The 20,784-nt window shown below is 52.5% G+C and overlaps 8 protein-coding genes across 8 annotated transcripts; 6 read left to right on the top strand and 2 right to left on the bottom strand.

The window, feature by feature from the left end:
* Positions 1–96: 96 nt before the first annotated feature.
* J4E83_001101 (uncharacterized protein) lies at positions 97–1,442 on the top strand (the record flags this gene model as incomplete). Its single annotated transcript, XM_049328058.1, has 4 exons — positions 97–129; positions 375–646; positions 703–1,134; positions 1,367–1,442. The coding sequence occupies 4 exons, from the start codon at positions 97–99 to the stop codon at positions 1,440–1,442; spliced, it is 813 nt and encodes a 270-aa protein (XP_049192576.1).
* A 1,606-nt stretch (positions 1,443–3,048) lies between these two features.
* J4E83_001100 (uncharacterized protein) lies at positions 3,049–3,595 on the bottom strand (the record flags this gene model as incomplete). Its single annotated transcript, XM_049328057.1, has 2 exons — positions 3,049–3,419; positions 3,472–3,595. The coding sequence occupies 2 exons, from the start codon at positions 3,593–3,595 to the stop codon at positions 3,049–3,051; spliced, it is 495 nt and encodes a 164-aa protein (XP_049192575.1).
* A 1,252-nt stretch (positions 3,596–4,847) lies between these two features.
* Positions 4,848–6,327, top strand: J4E83_001099 (uncharacterized protein; the record flags this gene model as incomplete). Its single annotated transcript, XM_049328056.1, has 3 exons — positions 4,848–5,114; positions 5,170–5,232; positions 5,287–6,327. The coding sequence occupies 3 exons, from the start codon at positions 4,848–4,850 to the stop codon at positions 6,325–6,327; spliced, it is 1,371 nt and encodes a 456-aa protein (XP_049192574.1).
* Positions 6,328–10,359: 4,032 nt separating this feature from the next.
* On the top strand, positions 10,360–12,530 carry J4E83_001098 (uncharacterized protein; the record flags this gene model as incomplete). The annotated part of the gene is made up of 2 exons (XM_049328055.1): positions 10,360–10,420; positions 10,471–12,530. 2 exons carry the CDS (start codon positions 10,360–10,362, stop codon positions 12,528–12,530), a joined length of 2,121 nt encoding a protein of 706 aa, XP_049192573.1.
* A 416-nt stretch (positions 12,531–12,946) lies between these two features.
* Positions 12,947–14,146, top strand: J4E83_001097 (uncharacterized protein; the record flags this gene model as incomplete). Its single annotated transcript, XM_049328054.1, has 3 exons — positions 12,947–13,036; positions 13,086–13,340; positions 13,391–14,146. 3 exons carry the CDS (start codon positions 12,947–12,949, stop codon positions 14,144–14,146), a joined length of 1,101 nt encoding a protein of 366 aa, XP_049192572.1.
* Positions 14,147–15,141: 995 nt separating this feature from the next.
* Positions 15,142–16,249, top strand: J4E83_001096 (uncharacterized protein; the record flags this gene model as incomplete). Its single annotated transcript, XM_049328053.1, has 3 exons — positions 15,142–15,377; positions 15,429–16,085; positions 16,141–16,249. The coding sequence occupies 3 exons, from the start codon at positions 15,142–15,144 to the stop codon at positions 16,247–16,249; spliced, it is 1,002 nt and encodes a 333-aa protein (XP_049192571.1).
* Positions 16,250–16,343: 94 nt separating this feature from the next.
* On the bottom strand, positions 16,344–17,390 carry QA3 (Quinate dehydrogenase; the record flags this gene model as incomplete). The annotated part of the gene is made up of 3 exons (XM_049328052.1): positions 16,344–16,775; positions 16,838–17,133; positions 17,189–17,390. 3 exons carry the CDS (start codon positions 17,388–17,390, stop codon positions 16,344–16,346), a joined length of 930 nt encoding a protein of 309 aa, XP_049192570.1.
* An 803-nt stretch (positions 17,391–18,193) lies between these two features.
* Positions 18,194–20,001, top strand: J4E83_001094 (uncharacterized protein; the record flags this gene model as incomplete). The annotated part of the gene is made up of 5 exons (XM_049328051.1): positions 18,194–18,511; positions 18,566–18,774; positions 18,831–19,198; positions 19,250–19,423; positions 19,478–20,001. The coding sequence occupies 5 exons, from the start codon at positions 18,194–18,196 to the stop codon at positions 19,999–20,001; spliced, it is 1,593 nt and encodes a 530-aa protein (XP_049192569.1).
* Between the last annotated feature and the right edge of the window lie 783 nt (positions 20,002–20,784).

The raw sequence follows: 20,784 nt of genomic DNA, 5'->3' as shown, positions 1-20,784 counted from the left end.
CAGAACCATCTCGTACTCCCAACGGCAAGCACAGCGCACGATCAAATAAACTTCCACAATACACAAACTCTCTCGGAGTAACAAGACAACGGAACCATGATAGAGGTCGTCTACATCGTCCGGCACGCGGTACGTATTAAGCTCACCTCCGTCACCGCACTTCACGCCCTCCGATGCTTTTACACTGTAGTCGAGGAAAGTCTTCCGTTTCAGGCAGCTACTTCTGAGCCATCTCCGTCCTTGCATTACCTCCGCAAACATCTCGCTTGTCTACACCTTCGCGTGTATCACATGAAACGCCACCCTTCACACTCGCACATGCAGATCTTTCCCCTAGCATAGCATTCTTCTAACGTGTCCTCCGGGGTATCTAGTTTCGCGCCAACTGGTCCGTAGACCCCCAAACGGGTATCTACACCGCGTCCATGGCGACCCCGACCGGAATCCCCACTGATCCGCCTCTGACGTCCAAAGGGGTGGAGCAGAGTAAGGAGTTAGCCGAGTACCTGAGCAAGATCGAACCGCCAGTGGACAGAATCTATTCTAGTCCCTTCTACAGGTGTCTGCAGACGCTCAAGCCGTTTAGTGATAAGCTATTCAAGGAGGGCAAGGCAAAAGGAAGGATACGGATCGATCGCGGTATTGGGTTCGTGCACACTGAGTGACGCAGAGGTAGGTACTGTGCTGACGAGTGCGCAATAGCGAGTTCTTCGGACGCGCACATTTCGAACATCCTACTCCGCCGCACCTCGAGCTCCTGACACCTCACTTTCAGAACCTTGACGATGAGTATGCATCTGTACATATGCCAGGGTCCAACGGCGAGATGATCGTTGAGCTCCATGAGCGTGTCAGGAACGCACTTGATCACATTGTCACAACTCTAGACAACGACCCCGAACAGCCAAAGACTGTCTTGCTGTGCACTCATGCCGCGACTATGATAGCAGCCGGTCGAGTACTTACTGGACAGATGCCAGAAAACCCTGATGAAGATGATTTCCAATGCTTCACTGCTGGTCTGTCAAAGTACGTAAGAAGATCAGCCGATCCAGAGAAGGGCGTCGCAGGAAACTGGACTTGCGAACTAAACTCCGAAACATCCTTCCTCTCGGGTGGTGCAGAGAGAGGCTGGTAAGTGCAATGCTGTTTCTTTGTCGTTCTATCTCGTGCTGCATCCTTATAATATCCAGGTTCTTTCCCTATCACAGGAAAGACTGGCCAAGGTCAGAACGTACAACACACGGTTGGGGTATCGCGTCGACGCTTCTCAATATTCAGCTCCCACACACCCCAATTGACGAGCACCTCCCGATGACCCCGTAACCTTACGTCACGGCAAGTGGCTAACGAGCGATGATGACAGGCATTTCAGCGGCGAGGAAAGCTTCGTGGACTTCTCAGACACTGGCATGAAAGGTGACGGGGAGTCGAAACTATGAGGTTGCAGCACACTGTACTGAGGATGCATATGAATGCAAACTTACATTGCATTGCATACTCATGCGGAGGGCTATGATTCAATAGAAGTTTACCGTAACAGCTACCTTGTGTAAAATGAGAGCCCCATGCACTCGGCTCTACTTCACCCCTCCCTTGCTATAAATCCTAAGATCGACCGTTCCCGCCCGTCAAGTACCGAAAAAAAGATGTGCCGACCTGTATCTGACCCACAGTCGTTCTGTCGGCCCATCTTTGGGTTTGCGCAACGTTGTGGCGAGCACGTGGGATGTTTTGAACCCAGATGTGAGTCCGCCGCGCGGTTAATCGCTGGGGAGCGGGGCGCATTCAACCGACCCGAAAAGAACCCTGACCTGGCGAATTGGTTAAGAGATTCCGACGTTCGTGTCTGGGTAGGTTAGATATTGAAGCTCCATGATGAATTTTGGTGGGAAGAAGACGCGTTGGGTTGGTGGTGCACAGGATGGGGTGGGTCCAACAGCTGGGTAGGCGTGAGTGAAGATTACGGGAAAGAGTGACGGGACAACACCATGGCGACTGCAACGATACCTTCCACGAGCAGGAAACGAGCCTGGTATGGAGACTGAACGACATATCATACGTCGGATTGCCGTTACCAAAACACTAGGTATCAACCTTCTACCTATGGGTTCCTAACCCCATCATCATCCTAACACGCGGAGGTTCATTCGCCTAGTCGCCTAGTCGCCGTACATCCGAACTCCTCACCATCCTTGGTTTACTAGAACGACGGCCGCGTGCCGCCTTCTTACATGTTTTTCGACCGCTGCGACAATTACCTCTACGTATCAACGCGAACCAGACTCCGCGATGCCACACTACGAAATCCACCACGTTCACTTCCTCAGCAGATACCAAAAGCGGGAGCTTGCCCATGCACTCACGGCCCTCCACGCACGCCTCTTCGGCACGACCCCATTCCTAGTCCTAGTAACCTTCCATCTCGCCTAGAAGGCTACCGGGGGTGGCCACACCGACTCAGACACGCAGTACATGACGCTCGGATACCAGCGCGTCTGGACCAACTACATCAATGTACACTTGCAACCCAGCGCCAATACCAACCCGATCGAAGAGAAGCAAAGGCTCAATGTGCTGGCCGAGGGGATCAACAAGATGTGGAACAAATACGCAAGGCCCCACATGGGCCGGCTTCGTTTCTGGATATCGGACAGGCGCCGTGAAGAGATTGCGAATGCGGCCGATGTGAATGCGCCGGCGACGTTGCGGGACATCAGGTCGCTGCATGATGTATTTGTCATGTGGGATGTTGCTGTGCATGTATCTGTGGACAAGATACGTGAATGATGCGGTTGCGGTCCAAGACAGGGCTAGGATTGGATGCGAGGCGATGCAGAACTTCGTTGGGCAAATTGGGGAGCCGGATATGGGGATCGTCCAGGCGCGTAGGCTGGGAAGACTGCTTCGGATTTCATGGGGACCTGAGGCCAACGTGTGAGCATAAACAGCCTAAACCTTCTGGCATTGTGGGTATCTTTATCCAACGCCATCCTACCATGCTATCTTCCCAATCCATTATGACCTTTACAACTCCAAGACATTGTCCTAGGCGCTCTTTTTCTCCGGTTTCGTATCCCCATCTTCCTCTTCCTCGTCAACATGCATGCTTTCTGCAAACCCGACCCATTCGTTCATTCCCCTAACGAAGGCATCTCCACTTCCATTCACCTCGCCACCATGACCCCATATTATGACCTCGTCAAACTCTCCTACTTGTTCCGCGATCTTTACTTCCACGGGCATGCTCTCTTCCACCTCAGCGTCCTCGTCGTCCTCATCTGCAGGCTGTTGCGGTTGCGTTCGCGTTTGTGATAATTGCTTATCGGTCACATGCAGGATAGCGCCGGTGTAGTTCTGAGGGAGAGGTAGCGTCGTGCCGTGGAGGTGTCGACCGCGGAAGTATGCGTGTCGCTTTCCTAGATGGACGTTAGGTCTGGTATCCATACCAATGTTGGGTTTGAGAGCTACCTTTTTCATCTGTTTCAGGCTTCCAGTATCGTTCTGCGTCGTTGATGGGTCCATTGTGGTTTATCCGCGCGGGGAGCAGATTTGGTGTGCATTTTTGAGGTTTGGAGGATTGAATCGACAGCATGTTGATGGCTTGTTGATATCGGCGATTGTGTGTATGGTGAACTTAAAGTACTCTCTCGACTGTTCAGCGATATCCTAATTCGATTGCATGGAAGTATGCCAGAGTGCAGCTGAAAGGTGGCTTACGGAGCACGCGTCGACGCGCCGTAGCGTGTCTCCGCGGAGCACGGACCATCTTTGAACGGGGTGCTCACGAGCTCACAATGACGACGGAACCGCAGGCAAGCACACGGTCTTGGCTTGATATGATGAGCTCCCCATCCATCCTCCCTCCTTTACTCAACTCTGGACATCACCACAGTCTGCCCGTCGCCAAGTTTACGCCTTCCAGGTCCCTTCTAGTGCAGCCCGGAGCCCGCGGCCGCCGTGGCTGTAGATTCACCGATCGGCCAGATGCTACCTACCATACCGACTTCTAAGGCCCGCAGCGCTCATGGAGAGCTCCAGAATATACATACTATTTGTTATCGCTGGCTGCCTTGACTCGAAGTAGACCTGCGATTGCAAGGCTGAGACGCGTGATGAGTTATGCCCCTGCATAACTTGCCCCTCTCACGCATGCCGGCGGAACATTTCTATGGACCCTGCACCGCAGCTGTCTTCACCCACCAACGTCTTATCCCACCATTACCTGAGCACACGTACTAGCAGCCAGACGCCAGGAACGGATATGAATACGACGGCGTATTGCACCGGACGCCATTCGGATGGCCTCGAACTCCGCGAACATGGAAGGATTACATTGATCTTACGCCGTTCGCGATTTTTAGGCGGATCGACGGCGTCATAGATCACTCGAATTGGCAAGGTTTCCTCGCCCGATACTGCACCTCAGACAGAATGCAACACGCATGGCTTCGAAACGGCGCAACCGGACGCACCGTGTCGGCTTTCGGCCGTTCCGGCGATATGACGGCGAGCTACCTGGACTCTCAAATGCACTCTGGCGCCATGTACTAGCCGAACAGCTACCGTTACTCGACTTTCTTCTCAGTTTTGCTTCCAGGCGCGTTCACGATACCATTGTCGCATTGCTTTTGGACGATTGACGCATTAATTTCCCTCCACCGCCAGCCCACCCTGCAGCTTCCTACCGTGTGACCAAGCTCAGTCCGTTTGAGACACCCTCATCCTGCGAATCGCGCTGAAGCCACGCTTCTCTCAACTAGGAACTGTCCAGTACCCCTACTTTCCGCTCGAGGACCCTCCAATTGAACCTTCAAGGCTTGCGCGAATCGCACACATCTTGAATTATGGCGATTATAAGCTCTGTGACGGGAGCCGTGTCTTCACTACTTAGTCCAGTCACATCGCAAGCCTGGGGACCACTGGTGAATCTATGCAAAAATGGCACTCTTTCGCAATTTCAGAACCTAAAGCATGGCAAGCTGGTGTTGTTTGAGGGCGGCTCGAGCAAGGCTACTGCGGCGTTTGGATCTGATAAAGAAGGACTCCCAATCGCTTTCCTGAACGTGCTCGACGAGAAGTTCTGGGTGCGATTGGCACTGTTTGCAGACATGGTGCGCCCCAAAACACTCATAGCCATCCGAAAGAGCTCGCGCTGATAGGTGCCAGGGTTTCGCAGAAAGCTACATGCTGGGAGAATTCACAACTCCAGACCTAACCAAATTCTTCGAGGTAAGCTGCTGCATGGACTGAGCTCGGTCACACGCATTCAGCTTACATTTATAGCTCTTCATCCTGAACCGCAATTACCTCTCCAATGGTTCAACTTTCACCTCCGCAATTTCCTCTGGCCTCGCCGGCTTGGTACGAGGCAGCAACAACCTCAAAAACGCGCGCCTCAACATCTCCGCACATTACGACATCTCCAACGAAATGTTCGCCGCATTCCTCTCCCAAGACATGACTTACTCGTGCCCGATATGGCTACCGAAATCGAACCCGAAATCCGCAAGCGAAAGCCTCTACGACGCACAAATGCGAAAGCTCGATCGCTTCATCGACAACACACACATCAAGGGGACAGACCACGTTTTGGAGATTGGCACAGGATGGGGCAGCTTCGCCATGCGTGCTGTACAACGGACAGGCTGCAGGGTCACATCCCTCACCCTCTCGATTGAGCAAAAAGAGCTGGCAGAAGATCGGATACGAGAAGCTGGTATGTCGGACAAGATCACAGTGCTTCTCTGCGATTACCGCAGTCTGGAGGTGCCGGAAACAGGACCCTTCGACAAGGCCGTCTCAATTGAGATGCTAGAAGCTGTGGGCAAGGAATATCTGGTCACATACTTCAAGTGCATAGACAAGCTTCTCAAGAAGGAGGGCGGTGTAGCATGTTTCCAATGCATAACGATGCCCGATGCGCGCTACGAAGCGTACGCCAAATCTGACGACTTCATCCGCCGATACATTTTCCCCGGTGGTCATCTGCCCGCCGTTTCCGAGCTCGTGGCCAGTATACAAACCGCTTCAGGCGGCTCGCTCGTCGTCGACAGCATAGAAAACATCGGCCCCCACTACGCGAAGGCGCTGCGGTTATGGCGAGAAGAGTTCTTGGACAACTGGGAGGGCAAGATCAGGCCGCAGCTTATCAAGGAGAAGGCCAAGGAAGGAATGGACGATGAAGGTGCGGAGATTTTCAAGAGGAAATGGGACTACTACTTCCGATACTCGGAAGCGGGCTTCTCGACGAAGACGCTGGGTGATGTTATTATTACAGTTGGAAGAGAAGGCGCTATGCAGATGATGGAGGATGTACCATTGTAGATAAGGTCCTCGTCACATGCATGGAGGCGAAGGAATGTGATTGTAAATGTTTGTTCAATATGACATATACCCCCCTCTGTGGTATCACTGGGCAGTGTAATGCCGGGAAATAATGCTGAATGTTACAACGATGCTATCGATCGCTTTTCTACCTGCCTCCATACCCATCCTCGAATTCTGGCAATGCCGCCCGGTACTCCATGGCCAGCTGGCTCGAGTCGAAACTCTTGCTCACAGGTCGAACGGCATGCGTGCCCGTATGGTTATGCGTAGCAAAGTACTGTCCCATACCATCTACATCCTTCACCTGTCCGAAGTTCGCAAACTGAGAATTGTATTCAGCACACGCGCTATCCAGCGGTGACATGTCCAAATTCGGCGGTGAAGCAGGCGCAGAGTTTGGCTGATATGCTTTGTAAAATGACAAAGGTGCAGGTGTGAGAGTCGGTGATGCAAGCCCGTCGCTGATGATCGACGCAAGACTGGGTGCTGAAGGTTGTTGTTGTGAGTATCTTAATGCATTCGTGCGCGTTATGGAACCGACAGGGGTGGAAGTCTGTGGCGTGGTGGAGTGGCGATTAGATGTGCTACCGATTGTAAGACTTGCTGGCAACGTATTGAACGGAGCAGAGTGTGCGCGCGGCATCAACGGCCTGTTCATCTCATGTGGTTGTATCATCGCCGGTGGAGGAGAGGTGCATGGGTGATTGCTGACTTGTAGCGCGGCATCGATGTTTGCTGAGAGCTCCGCGAGGATGTCGTTGGGTGGGGGTGTTCCGTTGACTGCGAAGGCTGGAAGTGAAGTATTCGATGCCGTATGAGTTTTGTTGATGGCTGTTGCTTCCCTGTGTGAAGTAGGCGGTGATTGATGTAAACCTCCGGATCCCACAAGATGCAGTTTTGGCGTCTCTCTCTGCGACTTGTCGCATGCTGGTGCTTCGCCATCAGGATTGACTACGTGAAGTCTACTCGACCGTTGCTCTGGCATGGGGGCACTTGAGTTTTGTGGAGCGGTCTTGCGCGGAATCTGATGTCTGGAACTAGTACCGGGCATCGGCGGATTCGTTACCATGGGCGCATGTTTCGCTGGAGGCTGGGCTATGCGGGTCCCTGTAGAGACAGGTCGCGACTTTAGACACTGCTGTCCTACTTGATGCATCGCGACTGGATCCATATTTGTGACCGAATGAGAGAACGCGCGTTGGTGCTGGGAAGATGTAGGTATCTGTAGCTTGAGTTGCTTATTACTTGATGCCTGAGCCTGTGGGTTGGCTGCATCCCGAGCGTCTGTAGGACTGGTGCGTCTGCTATTTGGAGCACTGACCACACGGTACCTGGATGTTGAAGCTTTTGACGGAAACGTCGTTTGTGGAGATGTCTGCGTAGGTTTTACAAGGGTTGGGTTTGTCTGTCCCGTACGCATTTGTGTTGACTTGACGTTCTGTGACTGCGGTGGATATAGAAAGTCTGGTAATGAGGCGCGCGCAATTCCCTGAGACGTTGTAACTCCAGAAGCGGAATGCGATCGAGGGTGAGTTACGTCCGGTTGCGAAGGGGCTAACGTCTTGAGTGATGGAGGCTCCTGCGCCAGCAATGTTTGGTAGCATTTGCGTTGCTCTTGAACGGGAAGCTTGTTGAGGAAAGCTGTACGCAAGAAGTTCTCTTCAACGATTTTCGGTTGTAAGTGACAGCGGATCGCCTCTACTTGGCTCCTGTAGAGTTGGCATAGGAACAAAACACCCTCCCGTGGTTCCCAGGCTAGACTGCGAATCTGACAGAAGTGGAGCAGTGTCCTGACGAGATATAGCATGTTCAACGCGTAAAATGTTTTTAACACCCCATCGGCTCGGAGACTCAATAGTACAAGGTTATCCGCAAGGTTCCCGCTGGGCGGTGTCTCACATGAGCCTGCGCACGATTAGCAGGATGCCACAACGGGCTCAGGTTTGACTGACCAGATGGTACTAGAGTCACTTCTATTATCGCTGGATTTGTACATCCGGAATCTAAAAAGCTAGGTCCAGTTTGTACCAGGATCTTGGAGGGAGACAAAGGACTTAGGCCCTCTGGCAGTTGTATACTGTCGTTGTCAGCCTGTCATCTTTGAGGGAGGGAAGTATCACCTACCGCCGATCCCCCTCTAGTTTCTTCTTGATCCGATTGCAGTCTTTGTCGTCGTACGCAATGAAGATATTCCGTACCTCAGACCTATTTCCTAAGCAAAGTAAAGCAAGCTCACCCATGACAGCATAAGTGAACTTCTTGCTTTCAAATAGTCGACGAATATGACTTGCTGCCGCCAACATATTTGATTGACATGGTGCTTGCATCTCGTTCTTTTGCCTGGGCTTTCGTCTTTCATGTCCAGCAACATCATGATAACCCATGTTGACAGTTGTGTTGCGCGTTCGAATCAAGAGCGGTGGAAGTAACAACAGGACGTCGATATGTGGTCGCACGAGTAGATGTGAGAGCGGATGGCCGTCAGCAGGTGTACGAAGCTGCACAAAGAGAACTATGGAGTGGTTGAGTAAGACTTTTGTCAGGTGAAAGGGTCGACGATATCTATTCGCAGCTCCACCATTTCGGCGCACGGTTGGAAAGTCTTTCTATAAGCAACAGCGGTGACACAAGCCTGGACGGCTCTGCTGATCCCGTATTCGAGAATTCCCATGACCGATGCTGATGGAGTGTGGTCTCATTGGCTGGATTTGAAAGACGGCTGACAACAACTTCCGCAAAGGCTGAGCCAGCAGTGGGCCCAACAAGGGAGCGGTTAACATTTGACAGATTGAAGGTGGATATGCTCAGTGGCGGATCTTTGGCGCTCCGAAGGTAGGAAAGGACGTCATACTATTTTCATCTCTGTTGTCGTGTTTAGGGTATTCTCGATTGAGGCTGAGTGGGTTATATTTAGCATCGGGTAGGTGGGCCAATCGTAATGACCAACGGATGCGGGTCGCCCGACACGGGTACGAGAGAACTTGAAACTAATGTTCGGCGCATAGGATCTTTTTCGGAGTATTTCAGGCTTATTCTTCGCATCGCATGCCATTGTTAGAGTCGCGCGCTCGGAAAAAGCATAGCAGGGGTCGTATAAAAGGCGGGGACATCATGGAAGCACTGCAATTGCATACAACGTGTCGAAAAGAACTGGTAGGTTATTCTCGTTATTTTCGCTTTGTCCATAATCCACAAGCGTTGGAATGAGTGTCGTTTCTATGCGCATTATGTTCTTTGTTGGTATTCGAGGTGGTAAAGAAGGACGCCGAGCTTGAAACGCTGCAAATGTAGTGAACGCCGTTCGTGCAAAGAAAGAAACTGCATCGCTTCTTTTGATGGTCATTCCTGACGCACTCAGATGCCGCCACCTATAGCCAGTAGTCAGCGCAATGTACGTTTTGCTGATCGTGTGTTTCGGAGCAAGATTCCAATGCAATTGACAAATCGTACCTGACCTGTCGACCGTGACGGTGTAGTCTCCATCGACTCGGGCTCTCTGCCTGTCGGCGAGTGTCTTTGACTTGACCACAAAGTAGCCGCTGCCGAGCGAAGCAAGAGTGAACAAAGTCATATTGCGAGGACTGCAATCCAGAGTCAGCATCAGGTAGCTCGCTAGGTCCAAGCTGAAGCTAGGCAGCTCTCAATCAGCGGTCAACTTACGTGAGAAGCCTGGAGAGTTGAGACATGTTGGTGTATCTAGGATACCTAGGTATGTTCAGCTAGACGTGAATGTTGAATTGGATGTACAATGTCAGCTTTCCCCAGAAGGCGGAGAAGTTGTTGAGACAGCGGAGAGGCTTCCGGAACAGTCGTGTGATGTATTTCCCCTCTCGAGGGTGACGCAGCTAAAGCTTCCCCAGATCGGGCTGCCGAATCCCTGCCCGTGCGTGCGACGACCTCCGCGGCGGTATCCAATGCACGCTCTTCGCCGCCGATCTGCCACCGCCCGGCAGAAAAAGTTCGAGTTCCACAGCTGCAATTCCGCGCCGCGCGCCTGCCCACCGCTTACACCGACACGCGCATCCCACCATGCCTCTTCCCAAGCGACAGACGATACCCGTAAAGGGCGCAAAGGCCAGCGCGCCTAAGGGTAGGTGGCTATTCACGCGACGGCTGAGCGATGTGCTAAAACCTATCTAGACGACTCGCGATTCGCAAATTTCGAAACCGACCCAAAATTCAGACTCCCGTCGAAGAAGCACACCAAGACCAAGCTTGACCCGCGATTCTCGCGATTGAAAAGCGACCCCGACTTCTACAACAAGGCCACGGTCGACAAATACGGCCGCAAGGTGGACAAGAAGGCTGGCAAAAAGGCCATTGACCGGTTATACGACGCCGATAGCGACGACAAAGACGACGAAGACGAAGATGAAGCCGAAGACGAGCCCGAGCTAGTACGCCCGGCCGACAAGAAGCGAGACAAGGCGGTCAAGAAGGAGATGCAGAGGGTGGAGCAGCAAGGCTTCGACCCTATCCGAGACGGTGGACTAGAGTCTTCATCGGACGAAAGCTCGAGCGACGAAGAGGATGAAGCTGAGCTGGAGGAACAGACCGAGCTTGCCGGTGACGACAACGAAGTCCCGACGGGCGACATCTCGGCACGACTGGCTGCCGTGAACATGGACTGGGATAACATACGGGCCACCGACATCATGGCCGTAGCAAACTCCTTCGTCCCGGCTGATGGACGCATTCTCAACGTCGTCATATACCCTAGCGAGTTTGGTATGGAGCGACTGCAACGGGAAGAAATCGAAGGACCTCCTCGTGAGATTTTCGCTTCGACGTCCAACAAAGACAAGAACAACATCAGCGCGCTTGATGACGACTCCGACGCTTCTGAGGTGGACGACGAGGAACAAAACGGGGAAGAGTTACAAGGAGATGAGACAGGCGAAGAGTTCGACTCCACCAAGTTGCGAGCCTACCAACTTGACCGGTTACGCTACTACTATGCCGTCATCACATGCTCTTCCGCGAACGTCGCAAAGTCCATCTACGACAACCTCGATGGCCGCGAGTATCTGACGAGCGCCAACTTCTTCGACCTGCGATTCGTCCCCGACGGCACAACCTTCGACCAAGATCCCCACGACGAATGCGCAAAGCTGCCGGACGGTTACAAACCTAATGAGTTCTCCACGGATGCGCTCACACACTCAAAGGTCAAGCTGACCTGGGATGCCGATGATGCGACACGGAAGGAGGTACAAAAGCGTGCTTTCTCGCGCAAGGAGATTGACGAGAACGAGCTGCAAGCATACTTGGGCTCTGACCAGTCGTCGTCCGAGGATGAGGAAGAAGCAGCAAAGATGGACAAAGCCGCAAGTCTCAGAGCGGCCCTGGGACTGGAGGCACCCGGAAAATCTTCGAAAACGAAGAAGAAGGCGTCTGCGAAACGGGATCGCGACTTCCCAAAGCCGGATAGCGAGATGCAGATCACCTTCACGGGAGGCCTTTCTAGCGGAGCTGGCAACGGTGACGTGTTCGAAAATGACATCCCATTGCAAGAGACTACGATGGAGAGGTACGTCCGAAAGGAGAAAGAAAGGAAGGCGAAACGTAAAGAGAGATGGGAAGCCAAGAAGGCTGGACGCGATCCCGACGCACCAGTCGAGCAGGAGGCCGATGCGCCAGCGGCTGCGGACGATGACGATCCGTTCAACGATCCTTTCTTTGCTTCTGATCCTGAAGAAGCCTCGAAAGCCTCCAAGCCCAAGTCGAAGAAGTCTGAGAAGGCCAAGAAGAAGGCGGAGCAAGAGGAGAAGGCCCAGGCTGCGGCAGCTGAGCGAGCGAACCTGGAACTACTCATGGCAGATGAAGACGATTCAAAGCTGCGTCACTTTGACATGAACGAGATCGTCAAGTCGGAGAAGGCTAAGAAGAAGGGCAAGAAGGCGAAGAAGAACGCTCCCATCATAGAGGACAACTTCCAGATCGATACCACCGATCCCCGTTTCGCCAAGCTATACCAGAGCCACGAGTTTGCCATCGATCCCACAAACCCCAGGTTCAAGGAGACGTCTGCTATGAAGGCGCTGCTAGAAGAGGGCCGCAAGAAGCGAAAGCAAGGCAAGGACGAAAACGAGCCAGATCATCAACGAGAGACGAAGAAATCTAAGCAAGATGCTGCAGATGGTGAGGACGACATCAAGAAGCTGGCTGCTCGTGTAAAGGCGAAGAGCAAACAAAAGTGAAGTAGGTTCTATAGATAGAATGTGATACCCAGCGGACGGCCTATACCAGCCATCCTACGCAGGATCTGCGCTCAATACGTGGATTTTTTGTTGTCCCAGGGTGTCTCAGGCTGCGTTCAACGCGAGCTTCGGTGATAGCTCTTTCCTCCCCTACGCTTGCCTCGGGATGACACGTGCAATGCCGGCGACCTTGGAAACTAGTACTTCCAGGTCACCTCAGGCACATCGGTCCCTCTCTCACACTCTCACCGCCTTCTCCTCACCTACATCACGCCCTCCATCTTCGCATACATCTATCACTAGCATTTTTCAAGGCGTCTCGCAATGCCCTGTTTGGGCGATTTGCATAACCTTATATCACTGTGGTCCCGGCTCTCAGATCACTGCAAGTCCAGCTGTAAACTTCCGGTCAGTGTATGGCACCTCCATGGGTCACATTCGATAGTATTGCGACCTGGGATGGAAATTGTGCCAATGGAGCAGAGCCAGACATTGCTGGTGTCGGTGTAAGCACTCCAAATCATGCTGTCTAGGCTCAAGCTAACAATACTTCAGGTCGTCTTGTCTTTTGTCATTGCAAGCTTCATGACCACGTTCGCGTCCATTCTCGCTATGCTTCTCGATCAAGCCTTCGATACGAAAGGTCACTTCACGCCTAGAGCGCCGCTCACGTACATCCGCGAGCGTTTTCTGGAGAATGAATGGAAGAAGCACTATGCGTGGCGACCGTTTCTTGACCCACTCATCATCGGGTTCGGTGATCAACAACTCATCACGGGCTATGCTGTACTTCTGAGCGGATGGATCAAAGTACGCTCGGTCTCCCAGTGAGATACAATATGCTGACAGAATACAACCAGGTAGCTCAAGGCTCTTTCCGAGTGCAAGGCTCCCACTTCGTTCTTATCCTCTACGTGTGTGCGCTATCCTCCTCCTCTCACCTCGCCGCCCTGATAACGCTCCGCAAATACTTCCGCAAGTACAAGCTCATTGCGAAAATCCGCCTCACACTCGTCGTATTCTTCGCTGTTTTCTTACTCACCTCCATGATTGCCGCGATCGCCATGCCGCCGATCCTCGTTGAAGGCGACGATGGCACATCTATGGTACGAAGTCGTGTACAGAGGCTTTCATTTCTTGTCCCTCTATTCCTCATTCTCGTCGGCTTCTCAACAGCATTGGTGTGCATTCTGTACGACCCAGAGGGAAGAGGACTGGAATCACCGTCATCGTCATCTTCGGAGAGGTCACTACAAGCCCTCGTACGCCGTTTTACAGATTCGACACAAAAGCAGAGGGGCCTCTCGCTTCGAGCGCTTTCCCCAGCGCGGCTCGGCTTTCAGTGCATATACTACCTCTTCCTCAACCCAGCGATCACGTTCGTAGTTCAGATTCTACTCGCTATACTGTCCGCTATCTTGGTACTCACGCAGAAATTCGCAAGGCCAGAGGATCCGGATCAGTTTTGCGGACTGCAAGATGACGAAGAGAATGTCTGGGGGTTTGGCCAGACTTTGAGCGTGGTCATGCTTCTGTTGCCAGCTATTACAGCTTTGCAAACGTACCTCGAGGCGCGACAGGATATCAAGAAGGGCTTTACTAGAACGCACGATTGAACTGGTAGGCCAGACACTCGATCTGAGACTACCTAACATTAATAATCAACCATTATTGCACCGCAACGGTCTTCCATATGCGATTATCTACAGCTTTGCTGCCTTCTCATCCTTCTCCCGAAGATACCTCACCGCAAACTCAATAGCAGCCTCATACCCATACACCCCCAATCCACATATAACAGCCTCGGCCTTATCGCTCAGATAACTATGATGTCTAAACGCTTCCCTCCTATGCACATTACTGATGTGTATCTCGACAAAAGGTATCTCCACACCCGCCAATGCATCTCGCAACGCCACGCTCGTATGTGTGAAAGCGCCTGGATTTATGACGATGAAGTCGACATTGCCGCGTGCCTCATGTATGCGATCGACAAGAACGCCTTCGTGGTTCGATTGGATGTGAGCGAAGTTTGTAGATTGCGCGGTACATTGGGTGCGCGCGGAGGTGATTACGTCGGAGAGGGATGTGGAGCCGTAGATTGTGGGTTCGCGCGTGCCGAGGAGGTTGAGGTTTGGGCCGTTTATTAGGAGGATGGATTTGGGCATTTTGGGCTGTTGGATGGGGGATATATGCGCTAAGGAGATATTTGTTGACCTAGAAAGACTTGATCGTCCCGGTCGTGGAAACTGTCGAGATGTGCTGGTGTTATGCGTCTATGACAACGACGGGAAGGTCCACGGGTGTGTCTGTCGCGTCGCGTGGGTAGGCCCACCTTGACATGCTTCATTCCGAGGTTCCGATGGCTGTCGGAACGTAGGGAAGGGGAAAAGTCCTTACCCCCACCCCTAACGATCGGCCCTCTTGCCCTCAGTTGCGAGCATGACGTCCCACTTCCCTACATACAGCTATCAGGTCGCTTTCCGCTTCTAGCCGGTACGGTTCCAGACGGAGGTTTTGGGACGCGATTCGTTCTGGCGCGTGTCGGTCGCCATGGCGTTTCTTCGTAGCCAAACATCTGCCTACCATGTACACAATACCCGCGATCAACATGATGGAAATATCAAGAGAAGAGCTAGATGAGATCTATGCGTTTGCCGTGCAGCTAGGCCGGCAGGCCGGCAAGATGCTTATGGATGCTGCGCAACTGCGGATAGAGGGTGGGAATGCGACAGGACAGGATGAACATGTTCAGAAGGAGAATGCTGTCGACCTAGTCACGGAGACGGATGAAGATGTTGAAGCGTTTATCAAGAAGGCGATAGCTGACAAGTACCCTCAGCACAAGTATGTCCTTGACTTTGAACCCGTCTAATTGCGCACGTTGACATTCAGTAGATTCGTCGGCGAAGAATCCTACAGCAAAGGCTCATCACGCGACTACCTAATCGACAACGCTCCAACATGGTGTGTCGACCCGCTCGACGGAACTGTAAACTATATCCACCTCTTCCCCATGTTCTGCGTCAGCATCGCCTTCATCTACAAGTCCAAACCACTCATTGGCGTCATATACGCGCCGTTCACGAACCAATTTTTCTCTTCCTGCGCCGGCCGCGGCGCCTTCTTCAACGAAACGCAACGCCTCCCACTCGTCCGCAACCCAATACCACCTATGCCAGAGAAAGCGCCTAGCGGGTGTGTCTTTTCATGTGAATGGGGTAAAGATAGGAGGGATACGCCGGATGGCAACATGCATCGCAAGATTGAAAGCTTTGTCAACATGGCAGCCGAAATTGGGGGAAGGCAGGGAAGAGGAGGTATGGTACATGGAGTCAGAAGTTTGGGGAGTGCGACACTCGATTTGGCATATGTTGCTATGGGCTCGTTTGATATCTGGTGGGAGGGAGGCTGTTGGGAGTGGGATGTCGCGGCTGGCATTGCTATATTACAAGAAGCAGGGGGTTTAGTGACTACAGCAAATCCACCAGAGGACTGGGCTGGCGCGCCTATAGAGGAAGTGAGGTTGGGAAGCCGGTTATATTTGGCTATCAGGTAAGCCATCGTTGCAGTAAATCAAAACGATGCTTATGCTAATATTGGACTACAGACCAGCAGGACCATCCCCCGCGGAGACAGGTCGACAGAGTCAAGAGAGGACAGTCCGCGAGGTATGGCGGCGGGTACGCAACCTAGACTACTCGCGGCCTGGAGCTTAGCGATTTGCAATTGTACCTTTTCCAAATTAACTCACAACTCGCATATTCACTTGCGCCTTGCATGTCATGTGTGTATGTCCAATTCCATTAACTTCTACAACCTTGCCTCATTCAACTTCCTAGCAATAGCCTCCTGCACCTGCACCACTGGTAAATCGGCCACTGCCTTCCCCGTCCAATACCGGTCTTGTTCCAGACCCTGATATATCAATGCCTCTGTACCTAGCACAATCTGCCAATCATTTTGTTTTCCTACCTCCGCAATCTCCGTCCACGTCGTGGGGTGGTAGCACATCTCCAACAAAGCTCCCTTATGCGACTTCGCAAGGAAGCATTCAAGGACTTGCCGCGCCTCGATTTCGGCAGGTGTGACGGGTGTGAAGTTCGGTACGCAGGCTACGATCGCACCGACACCTTCGAGGCTTTGTGCTTGTGAGACGGAGGAGACGTGGACAAGGGAGTCGCCGTAGCCGCGGGCTGTGCACTCTTCGATTACGGCTGCGACTTCTGTGGGATCTCTGTTGACCTAGAGTGGTATTGTCAGCACCAACTTCCAGCTTTCAGCAATGCGTTTGTCTGGTCACTCACAAGATATATGGCACTGGCCTTCATCCACTTCCTCAGCGCATACACGGCGCTTCTCGCTGCGCCGCCTCCACCGATCACTAACGCAGGTCTGTTCTCAAACTTCGCTGGTTCCACGTTGTATGCGAAAGCATCTCTTATCCCTATGACGTCGGTATTGGTGCCCATGTATAATCGGTTTCCCGAAGCGTCTTGTTGGATGAAGAGTGTGTTGACTGCGCCGACATCCCTTCCCTCTTCCGTGAGGCCGTCCAGATGTTTTAGTATGGCGACCTTGTGGGGCATTGTGACCGAGGCGCCTACACTGTTGTTAGTCATATTTACCAATATGGTTGCTTGATGTATTGCGCATACCGTAGAATTGAGGATGCTTGATCAATTGCAGGAACAGACTCATGTCTCTTGACTCCAGAGGGTATTGAGCCCAGTTCAATCCAAGGTTGTCGTACACGGTCTTGTGTAGTAAAGGCGACATTGAGTGGGCGATCGGGTGACCAAAGAGGTAGCCATGGCGCTCGGTTTGCGAGACTTCTGGTATGCTGGTTTCGGTAGACATGGTGGGTGTGAATGTCGTGTGCTTAGGAGACGAGGATGAAGTTTGGGGAGGTTTGCCGTTCTGGTGACGCCTGATGCTCTTGCAGATATTGAATCCTCGGAAAGCGGGTATTCGGGGTAGAAGACAAGCGCTCCATGATTACGTCCAACGCATGCGCCGATACCCCAGATTCAACGCGTTGGGGACCGGAAAAAGTCATGTCGCGCGTGGAGGAGACGCGAGTCAAGCGCGTGCAGGCTATGCGACGGTCCGGTGTGCGACTGACAGCTGCGTCCTTCTTCCAATCAGCGAAGATGCCCCGGCCACTAAACCTCGCGTGTAAATGCGTTTCCGGGCCCTGCAGCATCACCAACCCTGTGGGTAATTCCTTCACTTCCCAACTAGGCATGACCGGCGCGAAAATCCAGGTCCCTAGGAACGGTCTGGGGTCGGCGAGAGCATGGTTCCTCTCCGCAATCGCACAATGTTCAATTCTTCCTGGGGGTGCTTAGCGATTCTTCCGGGCCAAGGTCAGCATCAACCTTTCTGCGAACTGGACGGCCAATGAGCACACGCGCGACTGCTTGACACCTTCATAGCTCATCTCCATGGGGTTTGTGGCGTTTTCTCCACATACTCCGCAAAACAGCACGTTGCCGGGTTCCTCTCGGTCGGGATATATAGGTGTAGGCCGATCTTCGTCCATTGAAGTACTCCTCATCTCGCCCAAGCTACGCCTACCTGTCTGGCTAGCAACCTTCATCGGTGTCATCTGAGTCCATCAACTTTGGATTCCCCAAGGCACATCGAGTTACCACCTCAACATGGGTCTCCTTACCATCGTCGAAGATCGACCGACACCAAAGGCGGTCTACAACTGGAGAGTCTACACAGCAGCATGTATTGCATCATGGGCAGCATGCATGATCGGCTACGACAGTGCCTTCATTGGCACGACTTTGGCCCTTCCATCCTTCGTTGAGGAATTCCGTTTTGCGGAGATGGACCCCGCCGAGTTGAATCTGACGAAGGCTAACATCGTCTCTGTGTACCAAGCTGGTGCATTCTTCGGAGCTTTTGGAGCGTATGCGTCCAGTCACTACATTGGCAGGAGGAAGTCGCTCATTCTCTGGGTACTCATTGTGAGTCACCCGAGTACTTTACAGATATACTGGAGCAAATACTGACATACCCAGTTCATTTTGGGTGCTGGCATGATGCTGGGTGCCAATGGCGACCGAGGCCTCGGTTTGATCATTGGTGGTCGTGTACTAGCAGGTCTGGGAGTTGGTGGATGCAGCAACATGGTTCCTATCTACATCTCCGAATTATCACCACCAGCTGTGCGTGGACGTCTGGTCGGTATCTACGAGCTCGGCTGGCAAATGGGAGGTCTCGTTGGATTGTAAGTCATGCAACCTGGATTCTGTTCGAGAGTAACGCGTACTAACACACTCATAGCTGGATCAACTACGGTCTTCAGGAGACGATGGAGCCTTCCCACAAGCAATGGATCATTCCGTTCGCTGTGCAACTCATTCCTGCCGGCTGCCTCTTGCTTGGCGCCTTCTGGATGCCGGAATCACCTCGATGGTGCCTGACCAAGGGAAAGCGCGAACAAGCACTGAAGGATCTATGCTGGATCCGTAACCTTCCCCAAGACCACACATATATTATGGAGGAGCTCGATGCCATAGATGCTCAGGTCGAACATGACAGAATCACTGTCGGACCTGGATTCTGGAAGCCGTTCCTTGCGCTTAAACAACGCAAGGTGCAATACCGCATCTTCCTCGGCGGCATGCTTTTCCTCTGGCAGAACGGATCTGGTAAGCATGTCAATGTACAAGCTGCATGAGACACAGACTGACATTTTGAAGGTATCAACGCAATCAACTACTACTCTCCGACTGTCTTCAAGAGTCTTGGTGTTACAGAAGGCTTCCTCACCACTGGTATCTTCGGTGTCGTCAAGTGTGTTCTGACTTTTGTCTGGCTCATCTGGCTCATCGATCGCCTCGGCCGCACTAAGCTTCTCATGTTCGGCGCTCTGGGTAAGCCTTCAATCTCCCAACAAGATGCGCAACATATACTGACTACTTAACCAGGTGGATCTCTGTGCATGTGGTACATCGCTGCCTACATCAAGATCGCCGATCCAACGAACAACAAGAACGCTTCGGGCGAACTCTCCTCCGGCGGTATCAGCGCAGTCTTCTTCTTCTACCTGTGGACCGCCTTCTACACCCCTTCATGGAACGGCACTCCCTGGGTCATCAACTCCGAGATGTACAGCCAGCAGACGCGTTCCTTGGGTCAAGCATTCGCCGCAGCAAACAACTGGTTCTGGAACTTCATCATCTCTCGTTTCACACCCCAGATGTTTGCCTCCATGGGCTACGGAGTATACATGTTCTTCGCATGCCTCATGCTGCTCTCTATACCCTTTGTCTTCTTCCTGATACCCGAGACAAAGGGAGTCCCACTTGAGCGCATGGACGAGCTCTTCACCATCAAGCCCGCTTTCAAGGCACATGGTATTCTTGTGGACAGGATGAAGGAGAATGAGGAAGTGAACTTGACGATCAGGGATGAGAAGGCAAGAGCAGATGAGCACACTGAGATGGCTTGAGTGTTATGTAGTAACACGCACTCGTAGTCGCGTGCAAATGAATGTATCATGATCAATGTGCATCACATGAGAGTTCTTTGATACCCGCCTTCATGACTAGATTCTTCGTGACTTGCACCGCTCAGGACCTTATCACTCAGGTCACCAGTATAAGTTTCGATATGACTCAGGGCGATTTGATCGCGGACCTCAAGTCCAATAAGCGATCCCAATGACGTCATAGCCCCTACAGCATAGAGGGCGGTTTGGCCTTCCGCGACGTGAGAGACAACGCCTTCACACGTATCGGCTACGTCGGCTCGAAACCGCTAATCGTTACCGGCAGGATGAACGCTTTCTCCACGGGCATTTGACCCCGAGCACGTGGTCGCGTAGAAGAGCAAGCGCCTCTAGCTCAGCTGTCAGGTCGGTGCGGACTCTGCTTTCGCGCTGGCCGTTGATGATGCATTACTGCAGGTGCTTAAATTACACAGCCGGACAGTTTCGCACGCCCGGGTCACTAGAAGTGTCGGATCTTTCTTATTGACAGAGTGGTCGTACAGACGTCAACCAACCGATGATATCCATGCATGGATACTTGCGAAAAACCACCGGCGTCCAAAACTGCCCGCTGCGCTTCTACGGCCTTATGCAGCAATAACGTCTAGCTGCTGGTACGAGACTGTGGATTATCACAGCGTGTGGCTCACTAGAACGTTTAGAAAGCTGTCATAGAATACCTCTCATGTGTTTTCCCATAGCGCGCCTTGGCTTGGAGATGCAAGAGTGATACGGCCCATTTTT

The sequence above is a fragment of the Alternaria metachromatica genome (assembly GCF_023757995.1).
Source record: "Alternaria metachromatica strain BMP 0045 chromosome Unknown scaffold_2, whole genome shotgun sequence".
Taxonomy (NCBI): domain Eukaryota; kingdom Fungi; phylum Ascomycota; class Dothideomycetes; order Pleosporales; family Pleosporaceae; genus Alternaria; species Alternaria metachromatica.
The sequence above is the reverse complement of the archived record's forward strand: the minus strand, read 5'-3'. Positions and strand labels throughout refer to the sequence as shown.